Source organism: Pogoniulus pusillus, chromosome 12 (assembly GCF_015220805.1).
Source record: "Pogoniulus pusillus isolate bPogPus1 chromosome 12, bPogPus1.pri, whole genome shotgun sequence".
Lineage (NCBI taxonomy): Eukaryota > Metazoa > Chordata > Aves > Piciformes > Lybiidae > Pogoniulus > Pogoniulus pusillus.
In genome coordinates this window covers 19,602,462-19,625,721 of record NC_087275.1, presented here as the reverse complement: position 1 = coordinate 19,625,721, position 23,260 = coordinate 19,602,462, and the positions used below count along the sequence as shown (strand labels likewise).

The 23,260-nt window shown below is 39.5% G+C and overlaps 1 protein-coding gene across 9 annotated transcripts in view; it reads left to right on the top strand.

The window, feature by feature from the left end:
* The window catches only part of DSCAM (DS cell adhesion molecule), a 459,192-nt gene that overhangs the window by 352,161 nt on the left and 83,771 nt on the right, over positions 1 to 23,260 (top strand). For all 9 annotated transcript variants that reach the window (XM_064152540.1, XM_064152541.1, XM_064152539.1 and 6 more), the window contains 5 exons: positions 3,027 to 3,194; positions 6,980 to 7,050; positions 13,904 to 14,144; positions 15,668 to 15,814; positions 18,085 to 18,240. In XM_064152540.1, the coding sequence (XP_064008610.1) occupies positions 3,027 to 3,194; positions 6,980 to 7,050; positions 13,904 to 14,144; positions 15,668 to 15,814; positions 18,085 to 18,240 (783 nt within the window). The remainder of the gene's footprint in view (positions 1 to 3,026; positions 3,195 to 6,979; positions 7,051 to 13,903; positions 14,145 to 15,667; positions 15,815 to 18,084; positions 18,241 to 23,260) is intronic.

Sequence of the window (23,260 nt, the reverse complement as noted above, 5' to 3'; positions counted from 1 at the left end):
TTGCATGTTCCCACTTCTTCTAGAGAATGTAATGCATATGCATGCAACCTGTCAATATAATCTTGCTAATTCTAAACCCTAGTATGGGGTGTTAGATGGATTGATTCTCTCACCCTCTCCAGAGCCATAATAAAGAATACCTGCTTAATAACTCTGGTTATTGAGTTATCACCACATCACTATAATAAGTAGATTTTACATCTCTCTGGAACTACAGTAAAAGACAGAAGCTCAATCACAGAGTGGTTTAGGTTGGAAGGGACCTCAAAGATCATCTAGTTCCAACCACCTGCAATAGGCAGGGACACCTTCTACTAAAACAGGTTGCTCAAGGCCTCAACCAACCTGGCCTCAAACACCTCCAAGGAGGGAGCATCCACAACCTCCCTGGGCAACCTGTTCCAGTGTTTCACCACTCTCACTGTAAAGTGCTTCTTCCTGACATCTAGTTTAAATCTCAACTCTGCCAGTTGAAATCCATTACTTCTCGTCTTGTCATTACAAGATCATGTAAATAGTCCCTCCCCAGCCTTCCTGTAGGCCCCCTTCAGTTACTGGAAGGCCACTGTAAGGTCTTCCTGAAGTCTTCTCTTCTCCAGTCTGAAGATCCCCAACTCTTGTAGCCTGTCCTCACAGCAGAGCTGCTCCAGCCCTCTGATCATCTTTGTGGCCCTCCTCTGCACTCGCTCCAACAGTTCTATGTCCTTCTTGTTTTAGGGGCTCCAGAACTGCACACACTACTCCAGGTGTGGTCTCATGAGAGCAGAGTAAATCGTAATACCCCACTCAGTTACTTACTATGTGGACGTCAGCAAGTATTTTTAGGGTTTGCCAGAAGAAAACAAAAAGTTGGTGTTTGGTTTTGGTTTTGAGTTTGGTTTTTGGTGGGGGTTTGTTTGTTTGTTTGTTTTTATTAACACATTTTTCAAAGCTTAAAACAGTTTTGGAGATAAATTGCTTGATATCTCTCCGGAATGACTCACTTTGGAGGGACTGCTTTTAGCAGTTGACATTACCCTTCAAAAAGGAGATACATATATCAGAATACACTCCTGAAGCTCATGCAGTAGTTGCAAATAAATAAATGGAACCCTACTTTTAAATGTTCAGAAGACTGTGAGTTTTAATATCCTTTTTCTTTATCACAGAATCACAGAATTAACCAGCTTGAAAAAGACCCTTCAAGATCATCGAGTCCAACCTATCACCCAACACCTTCTAATTAACTAAACCACAACACTAAGTGCCTCATCCAGTGTCCTTTTAAATACCTCCAGGGATGTGATTCCACCACCTCCCTAGGCAGCCCGTTCCAATGCCAATCACTCTGTCTGTGAAGGTCCTTTCTAACATCCAGCCTAAACCTGTCCTGGCACAGTTTGAGACTCTGTCCTCTTGTTCTGTCACCGATTGCTTGGGAGAAGAGACTAACCCTTAGCTGGCTACAACCTCCTTTCAGGTAGTTGTAGAGAGCAGAAGGCCTCCCCTGAGCCTCCTCTTCTCCAGGCTGAACAGCCCCAACTCCTCAGCCTCTCATCACAGGACTTGTGCTCCAATCTCCTCACCAGCCTTGTTGCCCTTCTCTGGACACGTTCAAGCACCTCAACATCTTCCTAGAATCGAGGAGCCCAGAATGGGAATTCTGAAATGGAATGTAATTCCTTAATCTAATAAGAATCACTAGATTTTTTTTCAGATTTGTTTACATGATTTCAGTACCTAATATGTACCATAGACTCCTGCTTTTGATTTCAAATCTCTTCTCCCAAGTAACAAACAACAGTAAAAAGTATCAAGTTGCACCAGGGGAATTTTAGAATAGATATTAGGAAAAATGTCTTCACTGAAAGGCTTTAAAGGTACTGGAACAAGCTACCCAGGGAAGTGGTGCAATCACCATCCCTGGAGGTGGTGTAGATGTGGCACTTAGTGACATGGTTTAGTGGTGGGCTTGGCAGTGGTTGGACCTGATGACCTTGAGGGACTTTTCCAGCCTACCCAATTCTGTTTCTATGTCATTCTGACAATTTGTGAATCATTTATCAAGCTCATATAGAAGAGTTTACACAAGATGTGCAAATATTTTGTATTTGAATGAGCTTTTTATTTTTAAACTAGCCTTTCTTATCTGCTGAGCTATCTGCAATCCTGCCTACGGTGACCCATACTGTAAAACACTTCTGTAATGCCTTCAGTGACATCCCCATGGGATGCTGCAGAGGTTGAAGGAGGAACATTGCCTGCAGTAAGAAAGAAATGAAGGATGACAACTCATAAAAGACATCCAGATGCTTTACACAGATAAATTCTTTTATTTTGTTTGCAGCAGCTGAATGTTTGGATGAAAAGGAGGGGTTACTGTGTTTCCATCCTTTTTCTTTTGTATTTCTGAAGAATTTATTAAAACATAACAGGCAGATGAGTTGTAAGCATGAATAGTAACAATATCCTCCTCTTTTTATCCTTTTATACATGCAAATAGATAAGAGGTTTCTACGTTCCACTTGTATTTAACTGCTCCTGCTGTTTCACTTCATGAGTCAGGGAAACAGCATCACAGAATGCTGGACCCTGTGTCTAGCGCTGCAAGCTCGTTCTCACCGTTTGCATATGTGTCCTGGAATCTGGGATCAAGCTGTCTGCCTCATCTCTGCTAGATCCCCCATTCTTGTTTATTAACTCCTTACCCAGCAACCAGTCTTCTCACGGGGTGAGGATCTCGTAAGGGCAGTAACTTCCACCACAATTTACAATGGTTCCAGTGTAATAATAGCAAAAAAAAAAAGTATGTACACACACAGAAAAGTGGAAACTCTGAGGCTGAGATTGCATTGTTCCCATCACCATGCTTGGAGCAGAAGAGCTGTCAAGGAAGGTGTTCACTCAATTCACTTGTCCCAGCAGGGAATTTTTGGGTTAATTCAGTAATGGCAGTATCCTGCCCTGGGAGATGTTTTAACTGCATGCTTGTTTTAGTGATGTTAATGTAATTTTTGTCTTTCTTATTTTAATCTCTTTTTAAATAGACTCTTGGGATTCTGTTCAGAGAACCAGAGATGTTTCTCCTCAGCTGAACCAAGCCACTATCATTGACCTCCATCCTTCATCAACTTACAACATTCGCATGTATGCCAAGAATCGTATAGGCAAGAGTGAGGCCAGCAATGAGCTCACTATCACTACTGATGAAGCAGGTATGCTTTGGTATTGTAGTGTCTAAATTGTGCTGGAACTTACTGCTCTTTGACATGAAAAATGGTTATTTGAAATCCTGCTTGTGTTGCTGCAGCTGCATCCAAAAATTACTGAAACATTCTCGTGAAACGTTTTAACTTTTGAAACTTTGTAATTCAGGCCTGCAATGAAAGCCATTCAGTGGCATCTAGTGGTGAAAGAAGAGATTGTGCTCCAGATTTTCTGCTTGGGGTACTGGAAGGGACACACCTGTATCTACAGTTAAAGCAGCCCAATCAACAATACCTTTTTTCAGTCGTTGTTTCTCCTCTGTGGGTCTTGTGTCTTTCCTTAGATGCTCAGATATTGTTAGAGGTAATTAATTTAGGTTACCCCCATTTGGGAACATTGATGTACATCAATCAAATCTTCTTTTGATTATTGCATCCCTAGCCCACTCACTGTTTCTGATCACTGTGTCAGTCAGTCAGTTGCCATCCCCATGCTCTTTGTTGCCATGTATTTGCAGGTTTCTGTACTGGGAAGGCTGTGTGAGCATATTCTCTTTAATGGCTGGCACCACTCTTGCCTGTAGTCAAAGTGCTGCCTTCCAGTGCTGCTCTGTTTTTATCTCTTAGGACTAGAGGAAGTGACAATGGATAAAGACAGCAGAACCGTAAGCATGCTACCATGATCCATGTCCTGCATGTTATGTGTGACAGTGGGTGAATAGCAGAGGGCTACAGCTCTCTGTTTCAGCAGTTAGGAATGAAAATACTGAATGGCCATAAATATTTCTGCCACAAATACATTGCATTATATACAATGTACGAAGGTGCTGAGAATAACCCAGACAGTTTCAACACTCTTTGACCAGTGAAACTGGATAGAATAATTCTGAAAAGTCTTGAGCAGAAAAGAGGTTATTCATTTGGATTTGAAAAACACACTTTTAACTTGCTAATGTTGTTTTTCCTCTTATCTTATGCTAAGTCAGCAAAGCTTCCTACTTAGGAGATTTTGAGTGGAAATAGGTAATGCAAGTATCTGGGTGACAGTGTCCTGGCAATAAGAACCCTACTTCTTTTTCAAGATTTCTATTGGTCTAGGCTTTGAACACTTTGTGACTGATTTTCAGTTCAGCTTGTAGGAATGCAACTGCGTCATTCCCACTCATTTTCTCTGTGGGCGAATTTGCCACAGTTCAAATATATCCCCTGTTAGGAGAACATAGTTTCTGGCTCTGAGGGATTTTCTGTATAAGAACAAGAGACAAGGGCTCACAGTGCAAAGCAGAAGAGACAGGAATCAACATGAACTGTGGCTCTTTTCTCATCAGGAGTCTTTTTTCATCCAAGTTGTGGGAAAGCCTTCAGCAAACAGATTTATTAAAGGTGAATAGTTGGCTTGCAAAATATTTATCATTCAATTAGGGCTTTTCTCTTCCTCTGTTCATTGAAAGTGTGAAATCACTAAAGAAAACAGGCAATCCATTCTTCCAGCAAGCATCATCTATATCCCCTCAATGCCCACCCTACCTTGCATATACAGCAAAGCACCAGAGTGGGCGTACTCATTTATTCTCTCCCCTTCACCCATGCTTGGATTTTTTTTTACTTGCCTAGTTTTTCCTGCCTGATGATGAAGTTGTCAGAATCAGCAGCTAGCCTCAAAACATAAAACATCTTCCCCATGAACAGAGCAGAACATTAACATCACAGTTTCTTCAGTTCTTTGTAACCCAGTTTCAGAATAACTGATCCTTTTGTCACTGATTTAAGGAACCTTCTGTTTAGATAAAAAGACTAGCAGTGTGGAATTGTATTCAAGTCACCAATCGAACTAGGGAGCAACTGGAAGAGAGGAGGTCAGGCTTAGGCAGAGTGTATGATGCTTGTATCCTGTGTTTTGATTTCAAGTGGTGTGCAATGTACAGGAGCATTACTTTTTTTGTTACTGTTTACTTCTGTTCTCTGCTTTTAAAATAGGAAATGGGGAACAGCATGGGTGCAGGGAATGAGAGAGAAGGTAATGAAAATGGAGCAAAATAAAGGAACACAATAGAAATACTGAACAACTTAAGAAGTGCCATTGGCAAGGACAGACTGTGTATCACATATTAGTGACCTGATTTTCCCAGCATTAGCTATTAGAAAGACAATGGTAAAGGGTCTCTGTGGCCAAAGGATAGTCAAACGTAGCATGATTTCAAAGCTTACAGACCTCATCTTTCCCTCCATACAACTGCAGTTAGTTCCTGTTGCAAATAGACTGCAAGCATACAACTGCACTAATGCTTGTCAGTAAAACAAAATCATTATGACTCAATAGAGGAAGCTGGGATATCTGGGTTTTCTTTATGTCTTTGTCACAAAGTCTATGTGACATTATGTATGTAAAATAAATACTTCTTGTTTATAATTTCACCTTGGCAATCTGGGAACAGATCTCAACTTCTCAGGTCTGCAAAAAAAAAAAAATGAGGTCTTTCAAGAAAATGCCAAGATCTTAAGGAAAACATCTTAAAGGCATTTTTTAGGATAAATGCTATGCTCAAATTCCACTGTATTACAGTATATCCAGAGAAATTCCATTCATATTTGTAAACAGTGATGCAGAATCAAAGACAAGATTGAAAAAAATTGAGGAGAGTTCCCCTTTTCTCTTTTCCTTCCTATATATTAATGCAAGGGGAGTGAAAATAAAGTTCTTTCAACCTTCAGAAATTTCACTTATGAAAGACAGTCAAAAATGGGCACAGAATAGCTTAAATATATTATTGGCTTTTTTTTCTGTGTCTTTCTGCTTCTATCAGTTAAAGCTAAATATTCAGGTTCTTTTCACCATAGCTGTCATTTACTAATGCTCCACCTCTAACAGCCTCATCTCACCCTCTTTATTGCTTTACTTCCTTTGTCGTGTTATTAAACTTAATTTAATGTCTTTTACTGAGGGTGTATTATGCATCAAAGGAATCCTCTACAGCAGCTCAAGATTACTCCATTCCTTGTTTTACAATGACTTACCTCTTTGAGCAAGCACACCTCTCTATTCAGTCTCAGTCCATTCTGGATCTGCTTTGTAGCTGTCCAGCTGACAAGTAGGTTCCTCTAGGCTCAGGGCCTCTCTTTTTCATTTACCTTTATAACATCATGCACAACTTTGGCATGGTAGATGAAACTCCTCCTGACTCAGGCAGGGGCTGCAGTGTGCATTTTCCACTGACAATTATTTTCTGTCTAATTTCCAGTCTGGAATACTTAGACTGAGAAGGGGGAGAGGGTAAAGTGCACCAGACTTTGTGTGTAAAATATCTGATATTTAACTGAATGTCCTCAGTCTCTAGTGAACAAAGCAGATCCCACTGGAAAGTTTGTGACATGATGAAGGCCAGCTGGGAAGCTCCTATCTCACCTGCTTTCAAAGGGGTTCTGCTGCTTTTCTATCACCTACAGGATTATGACTGATGAAAGTTTGTCGTCCTTATTTACAGGACAGAAACAGCATTGTGAGTGTATCACTAAACAAACAGAAGTCACCCACTCATGGGGTTTTTTTTGTCAGATTGCTATGTTTTGGCATGTGTTGTATTTCATTGCTGGCCACAGATGACATCTGAATGAAGAAGATGCTAGCCTCTGGTTTTGCTTAATGAAGTAGTATCTTCTGTTTCCTTTCTGTTCTGTTTGACTCAGCCCAAATCTTTGTGATGCTAGTGTGTTCAGCTGGTGACATACCACGTGAAGTACTGAATTCCTTGTGCTTTGAAACCTGGGTTTGCTACACCTGTCTTCTCTCTTTGCAGCTCCTGATGGTCCACCTCAGGATGTTCAACTTGAGCCTATATCTTCACAAAGCATTAGGGTCACCTGGAAGGTAAATACATACATCTGAAAATATACTTTGACAGTATTTTGCTATGTTTAAAGAGGTTCTGTTGATAAGAGTGTTATAACAATTCTTGGATCAGTTACTTTGTGAGAGGTGTTGCAGATACCTTTGCCATCAGATTTTGCATTGGCCATTAAGACTGGTGCATTATGCAAAGAAAGAACCTTCCATTGGAGACTAATAGCAGCAGCCAGTTGCCTGCACTGATGACAGTAACATTGCTTACATCCTTATGATTTCAGAGATAAGGCTATATGCTTGGAAAATGAGCACACACAAAATTTCACTGTGGTTTTGGGGAAAGATTCCCCAAAGCATTACAGACAAAGGGAGGTTTTTCCCATTGCAATGGACTTTGGAGCAGAGCCTTAATGAAGGCACGGAGAGCAAAATAGTGAATATGAATCTAAGCAATGGATCTAAAAGTATCAGCAACTGGTATTATTTAAAAATTTGGCATGTCTTGTGATTCAGTTATTTTTTCTCAATTTTGCTCAGTGTTTTGACAACCACAGAATGTTTTAAATGCTTTCAATATGGTATCAAGTATGCTTAAACCACGTTTTAAATGATTTAGTGCTTTATGCACTTGTGTGTTATACTGGCCAGAATAAAGCTGCCTAATTAGAGTAGTCTAATCTCAATATGAATGCCACTTGCCAAAATGTATTGATAATTCCATATATTTAAGATTCTGAAGTATGTAGTACATAGTGCTAAAGCAGGAGTGTGGCATAATAGTAATTAATTTCTATAACAATGTTAATTACTCCTGCAAATGTGGATGATGTGCATTTTGTTGTATAATATGGACCATCCAGAAAGTCAGGATATAGTAACAGTGATCTGCTGCTTATTAATCACATCAACATCTGTCTTGTTTTTCATCAATTGGTTTCAGAAAGCGAGAGGCACAGATAGGGGTTGAAGTGAAACATAATGTATTTGTGAAAATCATACATGAGTCATGGATTTAAATGCAACGTAGAGTCAGCTGGGCAAAAGAAATAGCTATTGAAACAATGTGGAGTGTATAGTGATTCTCAGCAACTGAAACAAATGCTCATAGGTTGTTTCTTTTCAAAGCACTCAGAAAGTGTGACTGTCACCACAACTACTCAGCTATAACCTCCCAGCTGCTGTGTATGAACTTGGTTTTATGGATGTATGGGTAGGCAGATTGGAAGGCTCTGCTTGCTTTTTTAAAGTTCACTTTGGGGGATATTTTCAAAAGCAGCAAGAGAAGACAGCACTGTCAGAGTTTGTAACTGCCATTCATGATTCTAAAGGTTTGCCACTAAATATTATAGGTGCAGATGTGTGCATACAGCCATGGGACAAACAGAACTCCCACACCTACATTTCAGTAACGTTCTCCAAAATATGATTCAATTTGTACTTATGGGACACTTCAAGGGCAACTTAGTGTCCTGGTCTCTGGGTATTGTCTAGGGAGTAGAGGCCTATCAGCATATCAGCAGAAGCAGATGGAGTTATATTCTCAAGGTCATGTTTAGAATTTTATTTGCAAATACTTGTCAAGTGATGATCAGTATCTAATACAGTAAAATAATCTCAGAAATGAGCTATATACTCACCTTGAGTACTGTGTCCAGTTCTAGGCCCCTCAATTCAAGAAAGATGTTGAGGTGCTGGAACATGTCCAGAGAAGGGCAACAAAGCTGGTGAAGGGCCTGGAACACAAACCCTATGAGGAGAGGCTGAGGGAGCTGGGCCTGTTTAGCCTGGAGAAGAGGAGGCTCAGGGGTGATCTTATTACTGTCTACAACTACCTGAAGGGGCATTGTAGCCAGGTTGGGGGTGGCCTCTTCTCCCAGGCAACCAGCAATAGAACAAGGGGACACAGTCTCAAGTTGTGCCAGGGTAGGTATAGGCTGGATATTAGCAGGAAGTGCTTCACAGAGAGAATGATTTGCCATTGGAATGGGCTGCCCAGGGAGGTGGTGGAGGCACCGTCCCTGGAGGTGTTCAAGAAAAGACTGGATGAGGCACTTAGTGCCATGGTCTAGTTGATTGGATAGGGCTGAGTGCTAGGTTGGACTGGATGATCTTGGAAGGTCTCTTCCAACCTGGTTGATTCTGTGATTCTGTGATTCTGTGATTGTTCTGGCAAGTCTTGTGAGCTGAGTGTAGACATGGATTTTCATGGTTAGAATGAGCTTAAGGTGTGAGCTGCCTGTGACCTTGGAAATGCTTGCTTGTACCTGTGCAGCATATATCCAGATCAGGAAAGGCGGGTCCATGCTTCCAGAACTGTACACCAGCATGTGAACTTGGTGCATGGTGCAGGTGCTGGCTAGAGTTTGTCGTGGATTGCACTGCCAGGATTCACATCCAGTCTCAAATTAATATCCAGTCTCCTCTGAACTTTCAAAGCATTTTTTCCTGTAGACCCAGTATCTGTTAAATATTTTTATTTACTGACCAGCAGTATCTGACGTGGTCCAGCTGCACAAAAACCACTGTAGCTGTGTCCTTTAACAAAGCGCTCTGAGGGGGCTGCTGCCTCTAGACAGAGGCATCCTATGACCTTGTCAGACCATAAGATCCTGTGAAGTGTTGTTTTGCAAGCAACAAAACCACTGGAAATCTGTCTATAAAAGGATGAACAGCAAAAGACGCCACTAACACATTGCTGTCAAGCCCCTATGTTCTCAGCTTGAAAACACTTTGCTTTGATTTATAGTCATTAATTTATCTGCTAGTGGGTTAGCTCATCTGATGGGTGTGCAATTTCTTTGTGGTGCTAAATATAGCTAAAACCCAATTGATTTCCTTGACCTCCAACCTTATTTGCAGACAAAGTTGAAGTCACTGAGCTGCCTCCTGAAAGACTACAGCTCGCATAGTCCTACCTTTACCAAAAGAATTCTTTTCTGAATGAACAGCTGATTAACAAGTCTAAGTCCAAATTCAGGAGTGAGACATTTACTTCCCTTGAATCATTGCAGTTCTCTCCTGGCCAGATTAGTTTTAGTCTGTTTCTCAGAAAGGTAACCTAAGGTGATCCCGTAGACATATTGTAGTTTGGTTCCATGATGAATCCTGACTTTTGGACAGTTTCCTGTTATGCGCTGCTGTGCAGAAGGCATCCATTGTACTGTGCAACGTGAACTACTTAAGAATGAGAAACACCCCATGAGATCAATCCAATATTGTTATGCAGGCAGAAAGAGAAGAAAATAAACTCAGTAATAACCTGGTCATTTTTGGAGGCATGTGGAGCTTATACCATGGAAACCTATCATGACATTATACAAAGGGGGCAGCGTTACAACTCATAGTTGTGTATAAAACTGGCAAACCCAAATGCAGTGTCAATAACAGCAAAAGGATCACATCAACTGCCTTTCATCTTTTATTAAGTTCTCTTTCTTCAGCTTGCTACAGTCACAAATTTTCCTTTAAAGTTTCCCTTAGCCCACTTTTAGAAAATGATAGTTAAGTAAAGTTTAATAGGTCAGTGTTCTATTTAATCTCATTTCTCTGTGTCCACACAAAACATCAGGTTTCAGATTAAATTTTAAATAACAGTCAGCATTTTGTTGATGGTTTAAAAAAGTGCAGAGAGAATTGGAATTAAACAGGAATTCTCATTAGAAATGAATATGGAAATATTCATCATTTTTTTCTTGCAGTACTTTACAAGGTAATTAAAGGTAATTTAGACATGGGAAATATTCCTTCTCTTCTTGATGCATATACACATGCAAAATAAAATACCACATTTTGGAGAAATGATTGGTACTCTATTCTACAAATATCAGATTTTGTGAGATAAACAGGAAAATTATGGACTGAAACTTGGTTTTTAGTAATATTCTCTGACTACCAACACGGTTGACAATATTTTTCCCCATGGACACTTAAGCATGGACAAAGGTTGCTTCACTGAGTCTATGCAAAAGAAGGTGTATATTACAAACATGATTCATTTGTGCAAGAAGTCAATCCAAAATTAAACCTTGAGATGGTATTAACAATGAATTTTTGAAGCTTTTCAAAATAGAACATTTCAGTGCTTTATCCTGATGTAACTTGGAGCTTGTTTTGTATTGTGTAGTGTTTCAAAGTAATAGAACAAAACCAAAGCAAAAGAACCCCATACAAAGTAAAGTGTTAATGCTTTATGTAGATAAAAAAACCCTTGGCCTAAAACAACTACAAAAACATTTAATGCAAAAAATTCATCATTTTATTTCCATTTCAAAATGAGAAACTACATCATTGCAAAATTCCCACTGAAGAGGCTATTCTGGCTGTAGATCTGCTCTGAGAACATTTCAGCGCAGAGAAAATGTCTGACTCAGTTTTATTGTTAACATCTGTCTGTTTTAGGGTATGAGATATGTGTTCCAATGTAGGTGTGATATGATTCTGTAATCTATTACGTACTAGGTATAGGTAATGATGGAGAGAATTGATATCCTGTCATGATTTAACTGGTGCCCCCACACTGATCCACATACAGAAACGAGGCAGTGATCTGTAATGTTGTCTGAAATAACACTGCAGTAACACTTGAGTTGTCTGCTCCTTTGCTTGAAGTGTTTGTCCTTTAGTCAGTTTGAAATGCATAGATTGTGTTAGCTCAGTCTTTTTTGCCCCCTTCTCATCAACATTGACAATGCCTATGAAAATGGATGAGCTACACAAAATGCTATGTCTAGTAACAGAATTTGAAATCCTTCAGCTGATGAAACCATTATTTAATTATTTAAATGTCATGAAATTCTTTTCTTCTCAGATGGAATGAAACAGCTTGATCTTAGGAAGATATCAAAATCTCAAACAAACATGCAAAACCAAAAAAAATCTGACCTGAGTTTCTACTCCACAGTCCAGCTTGAAAAAAATCCCCACCTTTTCAGAATAGGCAGTGCCCTTGCAGACAAACTGTTTTGATAAGAAAAAATCTACATGTTTCTAAGGATGTTGGGGTTTTGTTGACAATAGTAAACAATCATACTCCTCTATTCCAAAACCAGAGTTCTAATCCCTGCAGTGTGCCTTACATGGCTTCCAAGATATGAAACTCCTAATTTGGTCATCTACATCTGAATGGAATCACAGAATCATAGAATGATTTGGATTGCAAGGGACCTCTAAAGGTCATCTAGTCCAACCTGCAGTCAGCCCGAATATCCTCTGCTAGATCAGTTTGCCCAGGGCCTTGTCAAGTCTGACCTTGAATATCTCCAAGGAAGGGGCCTCAATTATCTCCCTGGCAATCTGCTCCAGTGTTTCTCTACCCTCATGCTAAAGAACTTTCTCCAACCTAAATCTACTTTTCTGTAATGTCAAACCATTGTCCCTCATCATATCACTACAGACCTTTGTAAACTGTCACCTTCCAGCCTTCTTATAGGACCCCTTCATGTACTGGAAGGATGCTATTAGGTCTTGCTGGAGTCCTCTCTTTTCCAGGCTCAACAACCCCAGATCAGAGAGCTTGTTGGTACACAAGGAACCGGAGTAGTACATTGGAAATTATATCCTTGAGGTATTTTTCTCCTTTTGAAGGTATGAGGAAGGGAGAAAACAAAACATCTGAAGAGATATTTCAGTCAGATCCATTCAGAGACACGTGTTAAATACAGAGATGGTGCTGGCTCTTGCAGAGCAGTGATCAGCGTTGCTAGTGGATGAAAGGCAAGTCCCATGTGGACTTTATTAGTTGCAGTGAGAGTTTAGTCCAGTGGACTATAAACTCACTGAAACAGACTGGTTCTGTGGCAGAAAAAATATTTGTCTTAAGAATGTGTTCCTCAATAGATTGAACAGGTTACATTAACAACACAAACTGCATCACAGAGACCTTTTTTATGGGTCAGTGGAACAGATGAGCTTGTTGTCATCTGGTGAAAGAGCTTTGGAGGATTTTAAAGAGGTTTTCGTCTATGGACTATAAACTATGCCTTAAATTTCTTACACTTATTATGCCTCAAATATGTAGAAAACCAGACAGGAATATTGTCACATATTGAAATTAATTCAATACTATTTAAATGTAATTTTAGTAGATATTCCTGTCAATAACAGGCATTGTCTCCAAGATGCCAGTCTTTGTTTTATTCTAGACTACATTTTATATTGGACACTACAGAAATTCTTCCCACTAGCCTGGCCCAGGGAATCTTGAAGTGTGATGGAGAAATACAATACATAATTATGGCCATCCATTTTGTATTGTCCATATTCCTGAATGCCAGATGTTGTACACCTTGTTTCAGTAGCTACTCAGTATGCAAATCCCTGCTTTCCAATTCGTTATTGCCTTCAGTACTTATTATCTAATCATCTTCCCACACTACACATGGAATGAACAGTGTAAAATTTTCCTGCTGCATCTAGTTGAATAAGCCTATGTGCCTGCCTTCAACAGATCAATAAATGCCTTACCAAAGGCTGAGGGAGTGAACTTGCAGGGGCTTCTGACAAAAAACACAGTTAGTAGTGAATGGTAGGTCTGTAATGCAGATCCATGCTTATCAACTCAGCTTTGATCGATTCACTGGATAAAGGAACAAAACATTATGAATTCAAATTATAACTCCAGAATATGTCCTTGTCAGATTTTTCTGTATGTGAACCATTTAAAGGTCTTTACAAATTAGAACAAACTATACCTGAAATGTATATATCAGGGCAAAACATTACAACTTCAGGTACAGGGAGTAATTTTGAATTGTAACTTAGAAATAAGCTTGCATTCGTTAGGAAAATGAAAGTTGGCTTTGTGTATATCTTAAACTAAAGGGAACAACTTGACTTTGGAGACGTGCACTTGATGTATAATCTTTCATTCTCTGTTTAGGCTCCAAAGAAGCACTTGCAAAATGGAATTATTCGTGGATACCAGATAGGTTATCGAGAGTACAGCGCAGGGGGAAATTTTCAGTTCAACATCATCACTATTGATACCACTGGAGACAGTGAAGTCTACACACTGAATAACCTGAAAAAATTCACCCAGTACGGCATGGTTGTTCAGGCTTGTAATCGAGCTGGAATAGGACCTTCTTCTCAGGAAATCATCACCACTACTCTTGAAGATGGTAGGTCCTTTGCGAACGTCTGTCATGGAACATATTACATTGATTGCCTGATTAGTGATTGTTACAGTGAGGATAACAGAAAATGAGACTTTACAGCTGTTAAGAGATGGTAAACAGCTGAGTGTGGAGAGGCTGGCCAATAAGAATGTGCAATTTTCAGTTCAAGGGATGCAAAATCATCCAGATAAACAAATATAACTCTGCTCATGTCATATATCCTACTGTGAATGATACTAAGACCACAGCTTTCATTAAGAACCCTTTTGCTCTAGTATTTAGACATATGGAAATGTTGTGATCTCATAATAGCTTTATAGGGATTACATCATAGTTTTGAGGTGCTAAGAAGTAGAACTCTGAAAGCTGAAATGATACTTCATGTTGGATATTGTTTTCAAATTAATCTGCTCTTGTACTCCACAACCCCTTATCTTGTCAGCCTAAAGGGGGATGTATATTTTTCTTTCAAGGATATCCAAATTAATGAGAGAAAAATACTTGTTACTTCAGACAAAATTCAACCTGTCTAATTCAAAGGAAACTTTAGATTTCCTTTTCTCCTTTTTTTTTCCCTCAAACTATAGAAAGAGCAGTTCTCAAACAATGAGAGGGAGTCCTCTAGTGGAAAAAACAGAATGATTCCCTACCCCAAAAAAACAGGCCTAATAAAAAGAGGACTACAAACCCGAACAATAATCCTAAAGGACAACACAGCTCACGTTTTCAGCTGGTGTAAACTGGCATTAGTGTACTGAAGTCAGTGTCAGCTAGGAATCTTTTTACATGAGGGAAATGGAGTACCACACATCTGAAGAGCTACACATTTTGAGACCTATTTCTTTATGAAAGGTTGATGTTTTTCATTAATTCTAAATATCTCTCAGCCTAGACAGATCACTATGAGACCTTCAGGTCTTTTTTTCTTCAGAATCCTGCATGCTCACTTTTTCTGGTAACTTCTTCTTCTTGTTATTACTCAATTTTGGGACTCTTTTGAAATTAAAGATGTCATGAGTTTTGAAAGCAATGCCAAATACTAATACTGCTGCATTGCTCTGACACTAAATGGACAACAGAAAATGCTTTAGATATGGCTAACTTTACCCAATTTTTCTACATGTCAGCAAAAATATTCTATGACATTTTTTACATCATTTTTTACAGAAGTGCCTGCTTTTCCCCACCCCCAGTTTTAAGTGGATGTGAGAGTTGTCCAGAAAGATGACAGTTAGGCTGCAAACTTTCAAAAACTTACTTCAGTTACAGAATATTCTGCATATTTCAGCATTAGGACACGTTCCTCTTTCCAAAGAAGTGGGGAAAAAATGACAGAGACTATTCAAAAAGAGGCAAAGTTGTACATCAAAAATCATTGCATGAAATAAAAGTTTTGCACTATTAACAGTCTATAAGTGCAAGCAAAATAACAGGTAATGAGATAGCAGTGAAAAATCAGAAGGTAGCTGAAGGGTAAATATTGAGTTTTATTCACAGAGTTAAAAATCATCAATATCTTATTCCAGTGCCCAGCTGCCCTCCAGGGAACGTGCAAGCCACTGCCACGTCACCAGAAACCATCTCTATTTCTTGGTCAACACTGGCAAAAGAAACCCTGAATGGCATTCTGCAAGGATTCAGGGTTATCTACTGGGCCAATCTCTTGGATGGAGGTGAGAGAATTCAAGCTACTCCTAAGTTACAAGCCATATGTAGCTTTTCTATAATTTACTCTATGCTGTGAAGGCATTGTACTTCCTTTTCCCTTTGGTTTAGAGAAAGCTTCACATAATAGTAAGGGAAACGATTTTCCATAGACCTTTAAAAGAGTAGGAGGCATTGCAAAACTGCCTGGAGCAGCCCTTGGGAAAGGCTTCCAACTATGGGTTTGCAACACCCTATAGACCTACCATAGTACCCAAAATTACCTTAGCAAATTTCATCTCAGTTCTGAAGTTCAGCAGGTTTCTTTTTTAAAGAATATTAAAATGAACTTAGAACAAACCTGCCCAAACCTGCACTTTATTTCATTTTAGTTGGTTATATGATTGCTTAGTTATCAAGTTTGCCTAATGAGGCATTATTGTTTATTTTTGACAGGATGCATTTGGTCTTTGTGGCTGAAGCATGGTTTGTAATGCTTCATGGCATGACAGATTTTTGGAAAGGTCTCTTTATTTTCCTGCCAGCCTCTTCTGTTGTGCTTAACTTTTGTACTCAGCACAATTCCTAGGGAAATAAACTGAGCAGACAGTGGTTGAAACAGGCAAAATGGGACACCTTACTAATCTGCAATTTATCACACAATGCTAATTCTACATATGGTCTTTTCTTGTAAATGAAATATTAGCAGATTTGAGATGCAGATGCCTTTTTTTCCTATTTGCCTTGCTAAATTTTTACAGCTGTAGAACAAAGAGATGTCTCCTTGCCTTTGCCTTCACCCCTCAGTATCATAGTTCACTCAAATATGCACCTGTCTTGCACGTCCTGGCTTCTGTCAGTGTGGCAACAAGAACTGAGAGTGGAAAGGTAGCCCATTGTTACTGCTGGTGATGTTAGAGTAAAAAATATTTGGGAATAAAAACTGAATTCCTCTGGATGTATAAAGACAAAAAGTGTATGAGAAGCACTGTGATGGTTTGAGTGTTACCCGCCTCCCCCACCCCCACTTTGGAAATCACCCAGACTAGACTCAGCTGGCTCTGAAAATTGAATGAAGCTATTTATTTACAGCTAGCACAATACACAAGCAGATATTTACAGTATATACAGAAATATACAAGGTAAAAGGTAATACAGAAACACAACTCCCCTCCCAGAAACCTGAGTCCCCAGGAGTGGGCTCTCAACCACCCCTTCATCTTGCCCCCATCTCTCTCAACCTTACCCCAGTCCCAAGGAATAATGGAGGTTCAGCCAGGGGTTTAGGAAACAAAGTGGATTAGTCAGAGAAAGCGGCAGAGAGAGGCTAGAGAGAAATGCAGCTCAGCCAGTTCCCCAGCAGAAGTGTGTTATCTATGTTTTGATTCTTATATCTCTCAGCAAGCCTATGAGGGAAGTAGACATCACCATTGTTTTCCTTTCACAACCTGTAACCTTGTCCTTCTCACCAAAACATTCTAGCTAGCTTCAAACTAGCACGAGCATACATGTAGACTTGACAGAGAGGGAATTATTTGTTTTCAGTAATGCCTGTAGATTTTTTATAAGATCCTGTGTGAATGTTACCAGTACACATCTAAGCTCATACACATGATGAAAACTCTGATGTTTGTGAAGTGCTTAAAACTGGATTTAATTCATTTGTTCAGCTTTATTTTCTACCCTAAATATGCTGAAAGCATTTTTGCCATATGGCTTGCACTTCTTAGCTTGCTGCAATAAAAAAAAAGATTCATATGAAGTGCATCATCTTTCTGAAAGCAAATCTGATTGTACTCTGTTTAAATCTGCTGTTAGCTGGTATTACTGCTATCAAATACTTTGCAACAGCACTTGATACATATTTAAAATTAAAGGACACTTTTTCCTGGTTTTCCTTACAAGAAATGGTCCTTCTCAAAACCAGAAAATTTTTATGAAGATAACTGACTTGCTCATTTTTGCTTTAGGGAATGCATTGCAATAATCTCCTCTTGTTATCTGTTCTTCATGAAAAATCTTAGCACTTGTAGAAATTTTCTCTTCTCTTCTCTGTATTGGAAAAAGAAAAAAAGCCTTAAAAAGAAAAAGTTGGAAATTGAAAACCAGATCTGCTTTTCATGGTAAATATTCAAGAGACAGAGGAAATTGTGTTAATTTATTATGTCATTTCTGTTTTGTAATAAGGAAGCATTACTTCTCTGGTACAGCTTTTAATCCCCAGGATTTCCATAGTAGGTGTCAATAGCTGGGAGAAGACTGAACCTGGCAATAACTCAATGTCCATTTTATTCTCTAGAGCTAGGAGAGATAAAGAATGTCACTACTACACAGCCGTCACTAGAGCTTGATGGCCTGGAAAAATACACCAACTACAGCATTCAGGTGTTGGCTTTCACGAGAGCTGGAGATGGGGTCAGAAGTGAACAGATTTTCACTCGCACTAAAGAAGATGGTAAGTAGTAAAACATTTTCCATTCCCACAACCATGACCTGTTTGTGTCATAGAATGGGTTGGGTTGGAAAGGACCTTAAGGATCATCTAGTTCCAACTGCCTCACCGTGGGCAGGGACACCTTCCACTAGACCAAGTTGCTCAAGGCCTTGTCCAACCTGGCCTTTAACACATCCAGGGAGGAGTCATTCACTACCTTCCTGCGCACCCTGTTCCAGTGTCTCACCTTTCACAGCAGTGCAAATATTGTACAGAAACATGCAGAGTGAGATTTCTATCTGAAGATTTTCAGTCAGGAGCACATGAAGAGGGTATGTGCCCACAGCTTAGAAAAAAAACTTACTGTTTGCAACACTCCAGTTCAGGTGAGCCAGTTTGTCATTAACATTAATGAGATTAAGAGCTTTGTCTCTTTTCCTTTTCTCTTTGTCTTTCCCTTTCCCTTTCCTTTTCACACAAAGTCTACTGCCTGTGCATAATTTAGGTCCTAATACTGAAAGTTAAAAAACTTTCAATCACTTAAAGACACACACACACATGAGATTTCATAATCTTTTTCTTGTCACTTTAACTGTGGAAATCACTTCAGGTCGCCTCACTAGGATGCCCAATACCAATCTATTTCTCAAGGACTAAAATTTCAAATTCAGGGGGAGTTTTGTCTCTAATCAGTTTAATACCTTGAAAACCTCATGTGGCACACAAATACATCTTTACTTTCTTAAATACTTCTGAAAATCAAAACTTTTTTTGGCAGAAATACGAATGCACAATCCTGGAAATGAAGTTACTTGAATAATCTTTGATTGGTAAATTCTCCTGTGAGTTACACAATGTTTTTTCAGGGAAATTAGTCAATTGATTTTTTTTTAACTACTAATCCAATTTACTGGTCATTCATGAATACGTGAATGTATTTGTCAATGTTTTTATTGGTAATGAAATTTACAGACGTGCCAAGAGGACAGGTTCATTAGATTAACTGACTTGATGAATGTTTGATGATTTTTTGCCAATAAAAAAACAAACAGGCAAAACCTCCCAACCAAACAACAACAAAAAAAAAAAAGCAACCAACAATAACTTGACAAATGTTGGGGTTATCTCCCCCAATAAAACAATAAGGGATTCAGTTTAAAATTTACATACATTATAAAGTCACCCACCTCAAAGTGTAGCTGTATCCAGAGGATGTAGTAAAAAAGAGAATTTTACCTCTAAAATTTTCTTTTACGTTATCAAATGAGTTATTTGTGCCTTGCTCTGTTTTCATGTGCTTGTACTTTCTGCTGCTTTAATCAAAGTTGAATTAACAGAAAAATCAAAGAATCACAGAAACAAAGAAACATCCAGGTTGGAAAAGACCCTCAGGATCACCAAGTCCAAACAATATCCCTATCCTACAAAGTTCACCATACACCCAGGCATCACATCCCAATGACTTTTAATCACATCCAAGGTCAGTGATTCAACCACTACCCAGGGCATCCCATTCCAATGCCTGACCACTCTTGCTGGGAAAAGAATTTTCCTAAAATTCAGTCTCTCCCTCTTGTTCTATCACTGTTTACCTATGAAAAGAGACCAGCACCAACCTCTCCACAGTGTCCGCTCAGGTACCTGCAGACAGTGATGAGGTCTCCCCTCAGTATCCTCTTTTTCAAACTAAGCTCCATCAGTCACTCCTCACAAGATTTATTCTCCAAATGTAAATAAGTGTCTTTTACATGAGAAATGTGAGGAAATTTAGGCATATAACAGTGTTGGTTAATGTAGGTCTACTTCCTGTTCTTGTTAAATGTAGGTGTTGCTGAGATCCTGCATCATCTTTCAATAATGACCTGTCTCAAGGTACTGCTTCTAAGCTGAAACTGTCAAGGAGAATCTGCTCATTTGTAGACTTCTGTGTCTTAAACTCTGAATGTTAGGACATTCTGATTCCACTCTAAGTCCTTTAACAGCTACTTTGGAGCACCTAAGTCCTGAGTTGTGAAGTCCTGATGTTTTTCAGACACCCAGTGGTTGGAAGCAGATGGGTTTATGTCAAAAGAAAATCTAAAAACGTAAGAGAACTGTAAGATCACCTGCTGCATTTTCAGGTTACCTTTTGTTGAGCAGATCCCAGCACAGCAGTTTTCCCTAAATTCTCTCTGAACACACAAGTTTTCATCCCAGTGGATTGAGACTGGGACTTAAGCCACCAGCCGACAGGGGGATTGTCCCACACTGCTCCAGAAGCTCAGTGGCAGGATGGTTTTAGGGAATACATTTCATGTCAGAGGATCTCTGAGGACCGAAAGAGTGTGCTTGCTTGTTGCCTTTGAGCAGCATTACAGCCTGCTGCCTTATGTGTCAAATTGGCCAGCCAGTTCAATGTTGGAGGACAATAAGGCGTGTTCTTCCAGAAATCCCTGAAAAGTGAATGTATAGAGACACCCTCTGGCTCCTAGGTCAGCACTTTATGGCACTTATGCTAGAGAAGCTAATTAGGAATGCCATGCACTGGCTTCTGTTGAGTTAAAAGCTCGACGAGAGCTGCAATCTGCTCAAACTTGCCTGGGTGCACGTAACATATTGTCTCTATGAGAGGTTCCTTCAGCTTTGGGGATTGGTTAGGTGGCAGAAGTGGTGCCAGCAGTACCTTTATCTCTCACTGGGGGCAACAAAGTGTGATGTACTGTTCTTGAAATGTTACTGACACCTAACAAAGACCATTAGTCTGCCCTAAAGAGGATTAGATACATCTCAGCCAGCACTGGTATTTACTAAACTTTTCTCCAAGAATTGCAGTGATAAGGACTCTGTAACCTTCCTAAGCATCCTCGAAGGATCCAGCATAATGCAATCTCTTTCGCTGAAAAGTGAGTTGCATTTTTTTCCTCCTCCCTTCTGGCCAGGGAGTGCAATGGATAACTTGCTGCTTTGTTACACTATTCCCTGTCTGAGGAGTTATTGTGCCCAGTAACACCAGAAGCCCCAAATATTTTTTCCCCTTAGTGCACCTCTTTCTAGTTTCTTCTCCCTAATTCTTGTTGATTTTTCTTTTCTTTCCTTCTGCAATCAGAGAGGCCCTCAGATGTGGGGAGTACATAAATTCAGACCATGTTTGGCTGGTGCACAAAGGCTCATCTCTCATATTTTATCTTCCTGGAAGCTCAGCAATAATTCACCTCGAGTCAGACAAATACATTTTTCAGGTGTTTTCCCATGCCTACCAGTGGTCTCACTCATTAAATCTTTTGTCCAGAAAACTAAACTGAAAGGTGTTTCAGAAAATACAATTATTTCATGCTTTGATTCAGCTCTGCAACTTTTTACTAAGGGCAGTAAAGGTTTAGAGTAAAATATATAAAGGCCTGCAATTATTAAAGATGAGCCAAAACTGAAGTCCTGAGTCTCAATAGCCTTAAGGCTGTGGAATTTAAATAGGAAAAGCTCATTTACACTACCAAACTATATTCATTGAACATGTGCCTTATCCCTCAGAAGAGCAGACATTTCTTCTCTAATTTTCTAAGGGAAAGTCTCCTGTAGACAATTATTCAGGAGGACTGATTCCAGTGCATGTAAAAGAACTTGCCCCAAAGTCGGTTTGAATACACTCTCAGGGTGTGAAATAAAAATAGTTGCAATCTTAACAGAGCTTAGATCTGAAAACTTTGTATCTCTGCCCCCAAACCTTCTCTGTCTAAAATTATGACACAAGATATTCCACCCTTATTTAATAAAATGTCTAAATCTGAGATATTTTTAAGCGATTGCTGAGCCTTTCACATCATTATTACTATGAGGCCATATTGAACCATTATTTTTTCCCCATTATTTTTACACGAGGGAAACCTTTCTTTGTAGAATCAGTGGTGCAACATGTTTCACTGTTGCTGTGGAAAGGCAGATCATAGCCTTCTGTGACTTCCCTCTTGGTGTTTAGCTAACACCTCAGGCCAAAATTTCCGTGGCAGGCTTTAAATCTCCAGTATGGCGAAATAAGAGTAACTCAGGGAGTGAAGTAGACAGCCTAGATGAAATGAGTTGATGCTTCAATTTCTTGTGATGTTTGTTACAGATTTTAGACACCAGAGGTCAGACACTGCTGCTGATCAGCTCAGGAAATGGAAGCAGCTCTAGCAAATAATACCAGATCAGCTTTCTCTTCCAATGTGATCATGTTTATGGGGTTTGTCTACCTTAGTCTTCAGAAAAAAACCTGCTTTTCTTGAAATTCCTTTTGGCAGAAAAAAAACACCAAATAGAAATGTCCATTTTTAAAGAATTCGTTGTGATTTTGCCCCTTACCTTTTCCACTTTACCATTTCTAATAAGCTGCTCGTCCTCTTCACTTGATAACTTAATTTGCTAAATCATTAAAAATTAAAGTAGTTCTTCACATTCTCTTCCTTGCTGCGTTCAAAGTGTAGTTTCAAAAGCTACTCCGTTTTGTAGCAATGGAAGAGGGGGATGGAGGTGGAGTATGTGCCAGTTTTCTTTGTTTCTGTGCTGTAAATGCCAATGTCAGAACACTGTAGTATGAAACAGCGAATTTGCTCCCCATACAAGCCCAGTGCTTGACACAGCACCTAGGACCAGTGCACCAGTGCTGTCCTTCTATCTCCTCAGCCAGAGAGGTCAGCATTCAGAACAAGGGGAAAAAATGAAGCAAGGGAGCAACAGGGACTAGCTGTAGAGATAGAGAAATTACACTAGCCTGCTTAGCCAGCCTCATCATAAAACTCTGCCTGAATCCAGAGGGATTTTCCTTCTCTCATTTCTTACTCTGGACACCAGGCTCCCTGGTGATTGACATGAGAGAGATGGATATACAGATAGAATGTGGTGAAGCTTTATATTTATTCTAAAATGGATAAACATAAATCCAGTCAAGTGCACAATCACTGCTGTTTGGAACCAGGCTGTGCTTCAGCTCAGTCAGCTGATGGGAATAGATGTGCAGTTCATCACCTGGGCACTCCAGTGGAAAATTGCCCTTAATTGTTCATAATGTATTTCCCTCTGCCGTACT